Below are 15,703 nucleotides of genomic sequence, written 5' to 3' on the forward strand. Positions count from 1 at the left end.
GCGAATGATTCAATTACATTCATAAAATGACTTGCTTCATTCCTTAAATTCCTTAAAAAAACTCTGAATCATGGAAATGTGTCTTTTTTTTAAAAACGAATCCCAAGCCATTTCATGTTGACGTCAACATGAAATATTCATAGTAAATCACCCCCTCCCCCTCCCACGTTAAGGGTGAAAAGGTTCTCTCTGGTGCACCATACTCTCATTGAAATATAATGCTCAGGCGGAAACATTCCTGGCTGTTCCACTCTAAGGCCCCTGAATGCCGACGTACTCTCATACCACCTTGGTGCCTCCACACCAACCGTGATTTTTTTGTTTTTTTTTCTCCCTTTCTAAGAGGAATTCGTTATTTAATTTCTACTTATTTATTCAATTATTTCTCTCTCTCTCTCTCTATCTTTTATTTATTTATAAAAAAAAAAAAATTGTATTGGTTCAGTTATTTTTTTCTATCTTTATTTTACTTTCTTTCATGTTTTGTATTTTTGGTATAGTCTAAGTATGTTTTGTCTTATGTACTGCTTTAAAAAAAAAAAAGAAACATTAGCTTATTGCCCGCCCACTTGTTGCACACACAGGCCCGGGAAAACGTCTTAGGTTACGTATGTAACCCTCGTTCCCTGAAGGAGGGAATGGAGACGTCACGTCGGATGACCCACGAAATTGGGATCTCGCCAGAGAGACCAAACCCCTTCGAGTGTAACTAAACGAGCCAATGGACATTGGCATGCGATCATTGCATCCAGCTGCCGCTGATCACAGCGTGAGCATAACAGGCAGCAGGTGCACCGCATTAATTCATGCTTTCGCTGAGGAGCCGTGCCGGTGACTCGGCAGCTCAGCGGTGGTACAGCGACTGTGGCGACGGGACGTGACGTCTCTGTTCCCTCCTTCAGGGAACGAGGGTTACATACGTAACCGAGACGTTCCCTTTCAGTCGGTCACTCCGAGTCACGTCGGATGATCGACGAAATAGGGATCCCTACCAAAGCGCCACAGAAGCTGCCCCTTCCAGTGCCCTGTGTAGGCCTCCTGATCCTTCCTATAAGGCAGACGATAGGACTGGGCTCTACACAGAGAAGGTCAACTACTGTTGTTCCTTGAGCAACCCGCCAGTAGGACTTGGATAACACTGGGAAGCGTGCCCTTCCGCTTGGAAGAGGCACACTGCGCAGACACCTCCTTCCAGAGGGGGTTAAGTGACATTTAGACATGTGAAGTAACCCCGTAGGGCCCTATAACACATGGAAGTCTCTTAGATGGCTTAGGCTGCATCATTAGAGATGGCAGAGTGTGGTCTGCCAGGGGAAACACGGCTCTAATAAGCATACCATTGGATGCACATATGGGATCCCGACAGGATCTCTCATATGGGCACTAGCCTCACACCAGATTTCAAGAATTCATTGGCTGAAAGGCCTGGCGCCGGACGCTCCGCCACGTCCGGACGCCGGAGTGCTGGAGGACTCGACAGGGTTTGCCTGGTTAAGGAACTCTCTGGAGAATTAGGCGTAAGGACGCCACAAGCCAACTCTGAGCCGGGCCTCTCAGTGCCACTACCCGTTTGAGGTGAGAACACAGGACGAATCCGGTTCAACACGTAGGCTATAAAACCTAGCGAACGTGTTGGAAGTCGCCCAACCTGCAGCTCTACAGATGTCTGTTAGCGAGGCACCATGAGCCAGCGCCCAGGACGATGCGACACCCCTAGTGGAGTGAGCACGCAACCTGAGCGGGCAGGGCACACCTTGTGTTTCATAGGCCAAGGTGATGGCATCCACTATCCAGTGGGCCATCCTCTGCTTGAAGACAGCCTTCCCCTTCTGCTGTCCTCCGTAACAGTCAAAGAGCTGTTCTGAGGTCCAGAAGCTCTGAGTCCTATCCACGTACTGTCGCAGTGCGCGTACAGGACAGAGCAAAGCTAGGGCTGGGTCTGCCTCCTCCAGGGGCAATGCTTGCAAGTTCACTACCTGGTCCCTGACACATTATCTGTTTTACATCATTTTCTGATGGAGCTAACATTGATAGTCACAACATTATATTAAAAGTTATTGTGGGAGTTTTGTACAAAGAGGAAATGGACAGATATTTGATAATTTTACATACTGGTAGATTGTATGGTGCAGACAGTTTCTCCTTCTGTTGATTTATCTGCTGCCACAGCAGTGACGCAGAATGTGTAATTGACTCCAGCAGTCAGACCAGTGATGTTATAGGAAGTGCTAGTAGTTTTATTTGTTTCTTTATAAGTCGTCCTTTTCTCATCGCTCCATTGAATTCTAAAAAAATCTCTTTTTCCAGCTGGTTCATACCATGTCAGAAACACAGATGATGTTGTGATGTTGTTTGCTGTGAGATTCCTGATCACATCTGGCTCTGTGTGGGGAAAAGAAAAATAAATGAGTTGGTGAAAGTGAGAATTATAATTATACAATTACATGGCATTTGTACACTGTAAAAAAAAGAAAAGAAAAGTTGAGCAAACTTAAATTTTTTAGGCAACCAGCTTCAGCAGATTTTTGAGTTTTCTCAACTTGTTTTAAGTTTATACAACAAAAAGTTGAGAATCTCCTACAAAAATAAGTTGAGAGAACTCAAAAATCTGCAAAAAGCTGGTTGGTTCAACTTTTTTTTTTTTTTTTTTTTTTTTTTTTTTTTTTTTTTTACAGTGTAGTTACACCAGAATTTGTGAGAATCAAATGTACACTGTACAATTTTCCGTCCAAAAATGAGATGTTGTCAAGGCATCAAGCTTAATAGGTTATGACAATAAAACCATATCCAATGTGTACAACTAAGAGCATGCAACAGCACTTTAGTTTAGGGACAAATTCTCATGTTTAAGTAGTTGCTTATTAACTAGCATATTGGCTGTTTATTAGTGCACATATTAAGGCCTTATTCTGCATGACCACATTTTGGATCCTTTAATCCAACCCCATACCTAAACTTTACAACTACCTCAATAACTATTAGTAAGCAGCAAATTATGAGTTAATTGAGGCAAAAGTCGTAGTTAATGGTGGGAATTGGTCCCTAGAGTGTGACTGAAAACATATGTTATAGGTTCCTTACATAAAAACAAGTAGATGCTAATGAAATTATATTAGTAGAAAAAAAAGTTGGGTCAGTTTGTTTAAACATTCTATTTAGCAAAGAACAGATAGTTTATAATTTTACATACTGGTATAGTTTGAGAGGCAGAACGTATTGCCTTCTGTTGATTTATCTGCTGCCACAGCAGTGATGCAGAATGTGTAATTGACTCCAGCAGTCAGACCAGTGATTTTATACTCTGTGTTATTGGTTATTGTATGGTTGGATGTTTTAACATCAGTCCAATTAAGGTGAAAGAAAGCTCTCTTTCCCGCTGGCTCATCCCATCTCAGAAACAAAGATGATGTTGTGATTTCAGTAATTTTGAGTATACTGATTACACCTGGCTCTGTGTGGGGAGAGAAGAGCAATTCATACATGTTGATGAAAGGGGAATTAAATAAAGTATGACTGTAAATATGAGTAAGTATGAATGGTGCAATTATGAATTGATAAAACAATGGAAATAAGGCCAGAACTCAGTCTGGTGTATTAAGATGTTGCTGTACAGTTTTCTGATCAATGCATGTAAATATGAGATGCTTTCAAGGATGAAGGTTCAGCAGATTCATTCAGATTAAACATCCAATCAGAGCTCTTACTGGTATACAGTGAAATCTGATTGGCTCTTCCCTTGGTCACATGATCAGCTGCAACTACAAACACTCTGAATGTGTACTGTGCTCCAGGAATCAGATCATTTATTTTGATGGAGGTGTTTTCAGTAGTCACATTCTTATCTTCATATTCTACACGGTAACTGGAGCTTTGACCGTCTGGTTTAGTCCAGTTTAATAAGACAGAGGATGTTGTGATTTCAACAGCTGTGAGGTTCATGATGACGTCAGGCTCTGCGAGTGAAAAATAACAGACATTCAGGGATTAAAATGTGAATGCTAAAATCCTAATGTAGTCAAGATTTATATATATATATATGAAATGAATCAGTCAATAATATGAGTATCTGGCTAGAGAAATCAGGAAATATTTAATTGGAAAACATACTAGTATATTTTGAGGTAACCACTGATTCTCCTTCTGTTGATTTGTCTGCTGCTATAGCTGTGATGATAAATGTATAATTGACTCCAGCAGTCAGACCAGTGATGTTACAGGAGGTGTTATAAGTTGTTGAACTTCTGTTTGTTTTATCACCCGTCCACTGAATTTTAAAGAAAGATCTATTTCCAACTGGTTCTTCCCATGTCAGAAACACAGAAGATGTTGTGATTTCAGACACTGTTAGATTTATGATCATATTTGGCTCTGTTTGGGGAGAGAAGAGCATATTTTTACAATCAGGACAAAAGTTAAATACAAAAACATATGGGGGAAATGTCAACTGGCGGGACAAAATAACTAACAATAGACTAAAAAGGGGGAAGGGATCATTCTTATAACATTGTAGCAGAAAACAGATATTTTATAGTTTTACATACAGTCACTAATATATAGCAAGAAAAATAGATTTTTTTTATTCTACATACTAGTGAATTGTGAGATGCAGACAGTTTCTCCTTCTGTTGATTGATCTGCTGCCACAGCAGTGATGCAGAATGTGTAATTGACCCCAGCATTCAGACCAGTGATGTTATAGGAAGTGTTTGTTGTTGCTGAACTTCTGTTTGTTTTATCATCAGTCCACTGAACTTTAAAGAAAGCTCTATTTCCACCTGGTTCATTCCATGTCAGAAACACAGATGCTGTTGTGATGTTGTTTGCTGTGAGATTCCTGATCACATCTGGCTCTGTGTGGGGAGAGAAAAGTAAATGATATGTAATGGTGGTAAAATTACAACAGATGCATGAATTATACAATTATGATTAAAGTAAAGCTCAGATGGAGCTTCGATGCTAGCTCTTCATTGCAAAGATGGTTTAATAAGTTTAACAGCCTATTGTGTCTTATTATTCTATTAAATTAAACAATTAAATTCTTAAACTAAATTTAAGATGACAGACATTTTTAAAAGGTTAGAAAAAATATAAAGACCCTGTATAAAGATGAAAAGTATGGCTACACGATATATCGCATGCAATATTTAATGCGCATCTTGTTCAGTTCATTATAAATGTGGTTTTGCGCAGCTTGTCAGTGAACAACGGCTCTGTGTAGTAAATGCGGCTCCATGTGAAATCACGCACGTGATGGAAATTACAGGTGATTACAGAACCGGCTTTACTGAAAAGATGGGCATTAAATATTGTATGTGGTATATCGTGCAGCCCTAATAAACAGTGCCTCTGGAAATCAATTTGAAGTGGAAACATTTCCCTATGGGAAAGTTCATTTATAACACTGATGGCAATTAACATGAAAATACTCTTCATCTCTGGCTTTGTTGTTTAAAGTGTTATTTATGATTTTTAATGAAGTTCACAATTCAATATTATGTGATTTTTTTTATAATAATAATAATAATGTTTTCAATTATTATTTGTGTACATAGTTTGGCTAGCAAAGGTTTTTTTTTTGAATGAAGATTATATTGTTTATGTCATTCAGATTGAACATCCAATCAGAGCTCTTACTGGTATACAGTGAAATCTGATTGGCTCTTCCCTTGGTCACATGATCAGCTGCAACTGCAAACACTCTGAATGTGTACTGTGCTCCAGGAATCAGATCATTTATTTTGATGGAGGTGTTTTCAGTAGTCACATTCTTATCTTCATATTCTACACGGTAACGGAAGCTTTGACCGTCTGGTTTAGTCCAGTTTAGTAAGACAGAGGATGCTGTGATATCAACAGCTGTGAGGTTCATGATGACGTCAGGCTCTGCGAGTGAAAAATAACAGAGATTCAAGGATTAAAATGTTGTTTTTTTAGAATGAAGATTAGATTGTTTATGATAACTCCATCAGAACATTTAATGAATCTAGATTACATTTTAGTAAATACGGAGATCTAACAAAATTATCTGTTTTATTTATTTTGTTTTACATACTGGTATAGTTTGAGATGCAGACAGTTTCTCCTTCTGTTGATTGATCTGCTGCCACAGCAGTGATGCAGAATGTGTAATTGACTCCAGCAGTCAGACCAGTGATGTTATAGGAAGTGTTCTTTGTTGAATTTCCGTTTGTTTTCTCATCAGTCCATTGAATTTTAAAGAAAGCTCTATTTCCACCTGGTTCATTCCATGTCAGAAACACAGATGCTGTTGTGATGTTGTTTGCTGTGAGATTCCTGATCACATCTGGCTCTGTGTGGGGAGAGAAAAGTAAAGGATATGTAATGGTGGTAAAATTACAGATGCATGAATTATACAGTTATGATTAAAGTAAAGCTCAGATGGAGCTTCGATGCTAGCTCTTCATTGCAAAGATGGTTTAATACGTTTAACAGCCTATTGTGTCTTATTCTATTGAACTAAATAAAATTCTTAAACTAATGTTAACAATTTAACAAAGATGACAGACATTTTTAAAAGTTTAGAATATAAAGACCTTGTATGAAGATAAAAAGTAGGGCTACACGATATATCGCATGCGATATTTAATGCGCATCTTGTTCAGTTCATTATAAACGTGGGTTTTGCGCAGCTTGTCAGTGAACAAACGGCTCTGTGTAGTAAATGCTGCTCCATGTGAAATCACGCACGAGATGGAAATTACAGGTGATTACAGAACCGGCTTTACTGACAAGATGGGCATTAAATATTGCATGCGATATTACTACGTTTGTACTCCAGGAAGGTAAACAAGACACGGCAGGCAGGTATATCAAATAATAAGCTTTACTCTCGACGACGAAGGAAGGTGTAACACATACAATAGCGGACAAGGGAACAGGGGAGAACACAGGCTTTTAAAGGCAGGTCACAATCAAGGGAGAACAGAAACAGGTGAGGAGCTAATTAACTAATAATCATGGGGACAAACTAGGAAGGCTGACAGAGACATAACTAAACAAAAACAGATCAGAATCGTGACAGGTCGCCCCCTCCCGGAACGGCGCGTCCTCACGCCGAAAAACAGACCAACAGAGGAGGGAGGGTGGGGGTTCGGGAGGCGGGCATGGAGTAGGAGGGAGCCGGGCAATGGAAAAGAGGCAAAAACTAAAAGTCCAAAAAAATGAGTCCAAGGGGGAGTTGAGGGTGGGAGGAACCAGGGAGGAGCCCGGAGCAGGGGGAGTCAGATGGCAGTCCAGAGGTCAGCCAGGATGGCAGCCCACGGCGGAGTCGACGTCGGGGATCCAGAATGACACGGTGGAGCCGGAGTGACAGGATGAAGGTGGAGCCGGAAGGAGGGAGGAACCCGACGGAGTCAGAGGAACAGAGGGATGAAGCAAAGCTGGAGGAGTGGAGTTCCGTGGAGTAGGCAGGGGGACGACTGACCAAGGCGGAGCCGGAGGGACTAGGGAGCTGGTGGAATGAGGGGCCATGGTGGAGACGAGGGAGCCAAGAGCCAAGGTGGAGCCGATGGGTCAGAGGGCCGAGGTGGAGTCCGGGTCTCGAAGGCTGGAGGAGAAGACTGGAGATCCTCCAACCCCGAGGTAGCTGGTTGCAGGAAGTCCCGAAGCGCAACCGACCCACCGGACATGGCGTGCTGAGGGTGAGCTGAGGGGCCTTCCTGAGGCAGCTGAGGGAGGGCTGATGGACTGGTTGGCTGATACTGAGGAGGAGGGAGTGGGAGGCAGGGAGGGAACCTCCTGGAGACATACTTCGAGGAGCTGGCTGAGGCAAGAGTACTGGATGGAACCAGCAGGTGCACTGGAGGGCATGGGGAGGTGGGTGGGAGCAACGGAAAAGGGAGAAGCCAGAAATCCTCCTCACTCAAGCAGTCCAACAGCTCAGCGTCCAGTAACTGCTCACCCTCAGTGGTGGGAGTGTGGTCAGGGATTTCCTCCATTCCCTTGATCTCCACTATAACTCCCACGACGCACGGTGTTGCTGGCTCACACACCTGGTCAGTCGCGTTGAGTTCAGGTTCCAGGGCGATGAGTGGCTCTGTCACTTTAAGTGGGGTTGGCTAAACAATCGCGGCCGGCTCGGGCTCTACGGCTGCGGTGGGCTCTGGCGAACACTCCGTGCAGCGAGATGGTGAGGGCTGGCTGGGCTCTGGATCGGGAGTGGGGCTGGAGCTGTCCTCAGCAGGGCCGACGAAAAAAAACAGTCCACTATTCTCCAGCACCCACTCCACACAAGCGGAAAAATTCTCCTTGGCACTGTTCGCTGGTAGGCATGCCTTACACCGCTCTCTCAGGTTGGCGATGTAAAAAACAGAGCGAGCGGTCAGGGAAGTGGGTAAGGCAGGCCAGATCGAGAAAGTCCCTAGTATGGTTCTCCAGCGAACGGTCCATCTGCTCCAGGCACAGGAGTTGGACAGCGGGAAGATCCATAACAGGAGAGGGAAACCAAAAACAAACAAAAGAAAAACGCTGCTACATAAACTTTGTGGGTCCGCTATTTTGTTACGTTTGTACTCCAGGAAGGTAAACAAGACACGGCAGGCAGGTATATCAAATAATAAGCTTTACTCTCACCGACGAAGGAAGGTGTAACACATACAATAGCGGACAAGAGAACAGGGGAGAACACAGGCTTTTAAAGGCAGGTCACAATCAAGGGAGAACAGAAACAGGTGAGGAGCTAATTAACTAATAATGATGGGGACAAACTAGGAAGGCTGACAGAGACATAACTAAACAACAGATCAGAATCGTGACAGGTATATCGTGCAGCCCTAATAAAAAGTGCCCCTGGAAATCAATTTGAAGTGGAAACATTTCCCTATGGGAAAGTTCATTTATAACACTGATGGCAATTAACATGAAAATACTCTTCATCTCTGGCTTTGTTGTTTAAAGTGTTATGATTTTAATATCTTCATGTAATTAAGAGCACACTTCTTGTATTATATTTAATATCATAATTGCTATTTAACATTACCCCTACATTTTTGACTATGCTGGGAATGCTGATTATTCTTTATGTGTATGTTACTTTATATAATGATACATATTGTTCCAGTTAAGGTCATTTGTAGGCTCCCAGCCACCTAATTCATAAACATAAATTCAGTGGAATGGAATACTACCATGATGCTTATTTATAACTGCACATCACAAATGCAGTTCACAATTCAATATTATGTGTTTATGTGTTTTGTTTATTATTATTATAATGTTTTCAATTATTATTTGTGTACATAGTTTGGCTATCAAAGTTTTTTTTTTTTTTTTTTTTTTAGAATGAAGATTATATTGTTTATGTCATTCAGATTAAACATCCAATTAGAGCTCTTACTGGTATACAGTGAAATCTGATTGGCTCTTCCCTCGGTCACATGATCAGCTGCAACTGCAAACACTATGAATGTGTACTGTGCTCCAGGAATCAGATAATTTATTTTGATGAAGGTGTTTTCAGTAGTCACATTCTTATCTTCATATTCTACACGATAACGGAAGCTTTGACCGTCTGGTTTAGTCCAGTTTAGTAAGACAGAGGATGTTGTGATTTCAACAGCTGTGAGGTTCATGATGACGTCAGGCTCTGCGAGTGAAAAATAACAGACATTCAGGGATTAAAATGTTGTTTTTTTAGAATGAAGATTAGATTGTTTATGATAACTCCATCAGAACATTTAATGAATCTAGATTACATTTTAGTAAATACTGAGATCTAACAAATTATCTGTTTTATTTATTTTGATGGAGGTTTAATTGATAGTTACACCATTTTTCTAATTTACTCTGTAACACAAGTTTTCGATAGGAATTTGTACAAAAACAAAGGCAAAATATATTCAAAAATTCTACGTACTGGTATACTGTGAGTTGCAGAAAGGTATAATTTTGATAATGTACTATGTAGCACAAAACAGATATTTTATAGTTTTACATACTGGTATAGTTTGAGATGCAGACAGTTTCTCCTTCTGTTGATTGATCTGCTGCCACAGCAGTGATGCAGAATGTGTAATTGACTCCAGCAGTCAGACCAGTGATGTTATAGAAAGTGTTCGTTGTTGAATTTCCGTTTGTTTTCTCATCAGTCCATTGAATTTTAAAGAAATCTCTATTTCCACCTGGTTCATTCCATGTCAGAAACACAGATGCTGTTGTGATGTTGTTTGCTGTGAGATTCCTGATCACATCTGGCTCTGTGTGGGGAGAGAAAAGTAAATGATATGTAATGGTGGTAAAATTACAACAGATGCATGAACTATACAATTATGATTAAAGTAAAGCTCAGATGGAGCTTCGATGCCAGCTCTTCAATGCAAAGATGATTTAATAAGTTTAACAGCCTATTGTGTCTTATTATTCTATTAAATTAAATAATTAAATTCTTAAACTAAATTTAAGATGACAGATATTTTTAAAAGGTTAGAAAAAATATAAAGACCCTGTATAAAGATGAAAAGTAGGGCTACACGATATATCGCATGCGATATTTAATGCACATCTTGTTCAGTTCATTATAAACGTGGTTTTGCGCAGCTTGTCAGTGAACAACGGCTCTGTGTAGTAAATGCTGCTCCATGTGAAATCACGCACGTGATGGAAATTACAGGTGAATACAGAACCGGCTTTACTGACAAGATGGGCATTAAATATTGAATGCGATATATCGTGCAGCCCTAATAAACAGTGCCCCTGGAAATCAATTTGAAGTGGAAACATTTCCCTATGGGAAAGTTCATTTATAACACTGATGGCAATTAACATGAAAATACTCTTCATCTCTGGCTTTGTTGTTTAAAGTGTTATTTATGATTTTAATGAAGTTCACAATTCAATATTATGTGATTTTTTATAATAATAATAATAATGTTTTCAATTATTATTTGTTTACATAGTTTGGCTAGCAAAGGTTTTTTTTTTTTTTTTTAGAATGAAGATTATATTATGTCATTCAGATTGAACATCCAATCAGAGCTCTTACTGGTATACAGTGAAATCTGATTGGCTCTTCCCTCGGTCACATGATCAGCTGCAACTGCAAACACTCTGAATGTGTACTGTGCTCCAGGAATCAGATCATTTATTTTGATGGAGGTGTTTTCAGTAGTCACATTCTTATCTTCATATTCTACACGATAACTGGAGCTTTGACCGTCTGGTTTAGTCCAGTTTAATAAGACAGAGGATGTTGTGATTTCAACAGCTGTGAGGTTCATGATGACGTCAGGCTCTGCGAGTGAAAAATAAAAGACATTCAGGGATTAAAATGTCGTTTTCTTTAGAATGAAGATTAGATTATGATAACTCCATCAGAACATTTAATGAATCTAGATTACATTTTAGTAAATACTGAGATCTAACAAATTATCTGTTTTATTTATTTTGATGGAGGTTTAATTGATAGTTACACCATTTTTCTAATTTATTCTGTAGCAAGTTTTCTATGGGAATTTGTACAAAAACAAAGGAAAAATATATTCAAAAATTCTACGTACAGGTATACTGTGAGTTGCAGAAAGGTATAATTCTGATAATGTACTATGTAGCACAAAACAGATATTTTATAGTTGTACATACTGGTATAGTTTGAGATGCAGATAAAAAGTGCCTCTGGAAATCAATTTGAAGTGGAAACATTTCCCTATGGGAAAGTTCATTTCTAACACCAATGGCAATAAACATGAAAATATTCTTCATCTCTGGCTTTGTTGTTTAAAGTGTTATTTATGATTTTAATATCTTCATGTACAGTGGTGTGAAAAAGTGTTGGCCCCCTTCCTGATTTTTAATTTTTTTGCATGTTTGTCACACTTTAATGTTTCAGATCAAGATAACACAAGTAAACACAACATGCAGTTTTTGAATGAAGCTTTTTATTATGAAGGGAAAACAAAATCCAAACCCACATGGCACTTTGTGAAAAAGTGCTTGCCCCCTAAACCTAATAACTGATTGGGCCACCCTTAGCAGCAACAACTGCAATCAAGCGTTTGCGATAACTTGCAATAAGTCTGTTACAGCGCTGTGGAGGAATTTTGGCCCACTCATCTTGGCAGAATTGTTGTAATTCAGCCACATTGGAGGGTTTTCGAGCATGAACCGCCTTTTTAAGGTCATGCCACAGCATCTCTATAGGATTCAGGTCAGGACTTTGACTAGGCCACTCCAAAGTCTTAATTTTGTTTTTCTTCAGCCATTCAGAGGTGGATTTGCTGGTGTGTTTTGGATCATTGTCCTGCTGCAGAACCCAAGTTCGCTTCAGCTTGAGGTCACGAACAGATGGCCGGACATTGTCCTGCAGGATTTTTTGGTAGACGGCTGAATTCATGGTTCCATTTATCACAGCAAGTCTTCCAGGTCCTGAAGCAGCAAAACAGCCCCAGACCATCACACTACCACCAACATATTTTACTGTTGGTATGATGTTCTTTTTCTGAAATGCTGTGTTACTTTTACGCCAGATGTAATGGGACACACACTTTCCAAAAAGTTCAACTTTTGTCTCGTCAGTCCACAGAGTATTTCCCCAAAAGTCTTGGGGATCATCAAGGTGTTTTCTGGCAAAACTAAGACGAGCCTTTATGTTCTTTTTGCTCAGCAGCGGTTTTCGTCTTGGAACTCTGCCATGCAGGCCATTTTTGCCCAGTCTCTTTCTTATGGTGGAGTCATGAACACTGACCTTAACTGAGGCAAGTGAGGCCTGCAGTTCTTTAGATGTTGTTGTGGGGTCTTTTGTGACCTCTTGGATGAGTCGTCGCTGCGCTCTTGGGGTAATTTTGGTCGGCCGGCCACTCCTGGGAAGGTTCACCATTGTTCCATGTTTTCGTCATTTGTGGATAATGGCTCTCACTGTGGTTTGCTGGAGTCCCAAAGCTTTAGAAATGGCTTTTCCAGACTGATAGATCTCAATTACTTTCTTTCTCATTTGTTCCTGACTTTCTTTGGACCTCAACACGATGTGTCGCTTTTGAAGATCTTTTGGTCTACTTCACTTTGTCAGGCAGGTCCAATTTAAGTGATTTCTTGATTGCAAACAGGTGTGGCAGTAATCAGGCCTGGGTGTGGCTAGAGAAACTGAAGTCAGGTGTGATAAACCACAGTTATGTTTTAATGGGGGGGACACTTTTTCACACAGGGCCATGTGGGTTTGCATTTTGTTTTCCCTTCATAAAATAAAACCTTCATTCAAAAACTGCATGTTGTGTTTACTTGTGTTATCTTTGATTAATATTTAAATTTGTTTGATGATCTGAAACATTAAAGTGTGACAAACATGCAATAAAATAAAAAATCAGGAAGGGGGCCAACACTTTTTCACACCACTGAAGTTAAGAGCACAATTCTTGTAATATATTTATTATCATAATTGTTATTTAACATTACCCCTACATTTTTGACTATGCTGGGAATGCTGATTATTCTTTATGTGTATGTTAATTTATATAATGATACACATTGTTCCAGTTAAGGTCATTTGTAGGCTCCCAGCCACCTAATTCATAAACATAAATTCAGTGGAATGGAATACTACCATGATGCTTATTTATAACTGCACATCACAAATGCAGTTCACAATTCAATATAATTAGATTTTTTTTTTTTTATAATAATAATGTTTTCAATTATTATTCTTGTACAGAGTTTGGCTAGCAAAGGTTTTTTTTTTTTTTTTTTTTTTTAGAATGAAGATTATATTGTTTATGTCATGCAGATTAAACATCCAATCAGAGCTCTTACTGGTATACAGTGAAATCTGATTGGCTCTTCCCTCGGTCACATGATCAGCTGCAACTGCAAACACTCTGAATGTGTACTGTGCTCCAGGAATCAGATCATTTATTTTGATGGAGGTGTTTTCAGTAGTCACATTCTTATCTTCATATTCTACACGGTAACGGAAGCTTTGACCGTCTGGTTTAGTCCAGTTTAATAAGACTGAGGATGTTGTGATTTCAACAGCTGTGAGGTTCATGATGACGTCAGGCTCTGCGAGTGAAAAATAACAGACATTCAGGGATTAAAATGTTTTTTTTTTTTTCTTTAGAATGAAGATTAGATTGTTTATGATAACTCCATCAGAACATTTAATGAATCTAGATTACATTTTAATAAATACTGAGATCTAACAAATTATCTGTTTTATTTATTTTGATGGAGGTTTAATTGATAGTTACACCATTTTTCTAATTTACTCTGTAACACAAGTTTTCGATAGGAATTTGTACAAAAACAAAGGCAAAATATATTAAAAAATTCTACATACTGGTATACTGTGAGTTGCAGAAAGGTATAATTCTGATAATGTACTATGTAGCACAAAACAGATATTTTATAGTTTTACATACTGGTATAGTTTGAGATGCAGACAGTTTCTCCTTCTGTTGATTGATCTGCTGCCACAGCAGTGATGCAGAATGTGTAATTGACTCCAGCAGTCAGACCAGTGATGTTATAGGAAGTGTTCGTTGTTGAATTTCCGTTTGTTTTCTCATCAGTCCATTGAATTTTAAAGAAATCTGTATTTCCAGCTGGTTCATTCCATGTCAGAAACACAGATGCTGTTGTGATGTTGTTTGCTGTGAGATTCCTGATCACATCTGGCTCTGTGTGGGGAGAGAAAAGTAAATGATATGTAATGGTGGTAAAATTACAACAGATGCATGAATTATACAATTATGATTAAAGTAAAGCTCAGATGGAGCTTCGATGCTAGCTCTTCAATGCAAAGATGGTTTAATAAGTTTAACAGCCTATTGTGTCTTATTATTCTATTAAACTAAATAATTAAATTCTTAAACTAAATTTAAGATGACATTTTTAAAGGGTTAGAAAAAATATAAAGACCCTGTATAAAGATGAAAAGTAGGGCTACACGATATATCGCATGCGATATTTAATGCGCATCTTGTTCAGTTCATTATAAACGTGGTTTTGCGCAGCTTGTCAGTGAACAACGGCTCTGTGTAGTAAATGCTGCTCCATGTGAAATCACGCACGTGATGGAAATTACCGCTGATTACAGAACCGGCTTTACTGACAAGATGGGCATTAAATATTGGATGCGATATATCGTGCAGCCCTAATAAAAAGTGCTCCTGGAAATCAATTTGAAGTGGAAACATTTCCCTATGGGAAAGTTCATTTATAACACTGATGGCAATTAACATGAAAATACTCTTCATCTCTGGCTTTGTTGTTTAAAGTGTTATGATTTTAATGAAGTTCACAATTCAATATTATGTGATTTTTTTTTATAATAATAATGATGTTTTCAATTATTATTAGTGTACATAGTTTGGCTAGCAAAGGTTTTTTTTTTTTTAGAATGAAGATTGTATTGTTTATGTCATTCAAATTGAACATCCAATCAGAGCTCTTACTGGTATACAGTGAAATCTGATTGGCTCTTCCCTCGGTCACATGATCAGCTGCAACTGCAAACACTCTGAATGTGTACTGTGCTCCAGGAATCAGATCATTTATTTTGATGGAGGTGTTTTCAGTAGTCACATTCTTATCTTCATATTCTACACGGTAACTGGAGCTTTGACCGTCTGGTTTAGTCCAGTTTAGTAAGACAGAGGATGTTGTGATTTCAACAGCTGTGAGGTTCATGATGACGTCAGGCTCTGCGAGTGAAAAATAACAGAGATTCAAGGATTAAAATGTTGTTTTTTTAGAATGA

The 15,703-nt window shown here is 39.2% G+C and overlaps 1 protein-coding gene across 1 annotated transcript in view; it reads right to left on the minus strand.

The window, feature by feature from the left end:
- LOC306866890 (receptor-type tyrosine-protein phosphatase beta-like) overlaps positions 1-15,703 on the minus strand; it is an 88,325-nt gene that overhangs the window by 18,591 nt on the left and 54,031 nt on the right. The window contains exons 18-30 of the mRNA XM_079412314.1: positions 15,399-15,647; positions 14,364-14,621; positions 13,756-14,004; positions 11,000-11,248; positions 9,957-10,214; positions 9,356-9,604; positions 6,053-6,310; positions 5,635-5,883; positions 4,590-4,850; positions 4,108-4,368; positions 3,705-3,953; positions 3,191-3,451; positions 2,113-2,382 (exon numbers count right to left, since the gene is read on the minus strand). Of these exons, the coding sequence (XP_079268440.1) occupies positions 2,113-2,382; positions 3,191-3,451; positions 3,705-3,953; positions 4,108-4,368; positions 4,590-4,850; positions 5,635-5,883; positions 6,053-6,310; positions 9,356-9,604; positions 9,957-10,214; positions 11,000-11,248; positions 13,756-14,004; positions 14,364-14,621; positions 15,399-15,647 (3,321 nt within the window). The remainder of the gene's footprint in view (positions 1-2,112; positions 2,383-3,190; positions 3,452-3,704; positions 3,954-4,107; positions 4,369-4,589; positions 4,851-5,634; positions 5,884-6,052; positions 6,311-9,355; positions 9,605-9,956; positions 10,215-10,999; positions 11,249-13,755; positions 14,005-14,363; positions 14,622-15,398; positions 15,648-15,703) is intronic.

The sequence above is a fragment of the Barbus barbus genome (assembly GCF_936440315.1).
Source record: "Barbus barbus genome assembly, chromosome: 48".
NCBI classification, from domain to species: domain Eukaryota; kingdom Metazoa; phylum Chordata; class Actinopteri; order Cypriniformes; family Cyprinidae; genus Barbus; species Barbus barbus.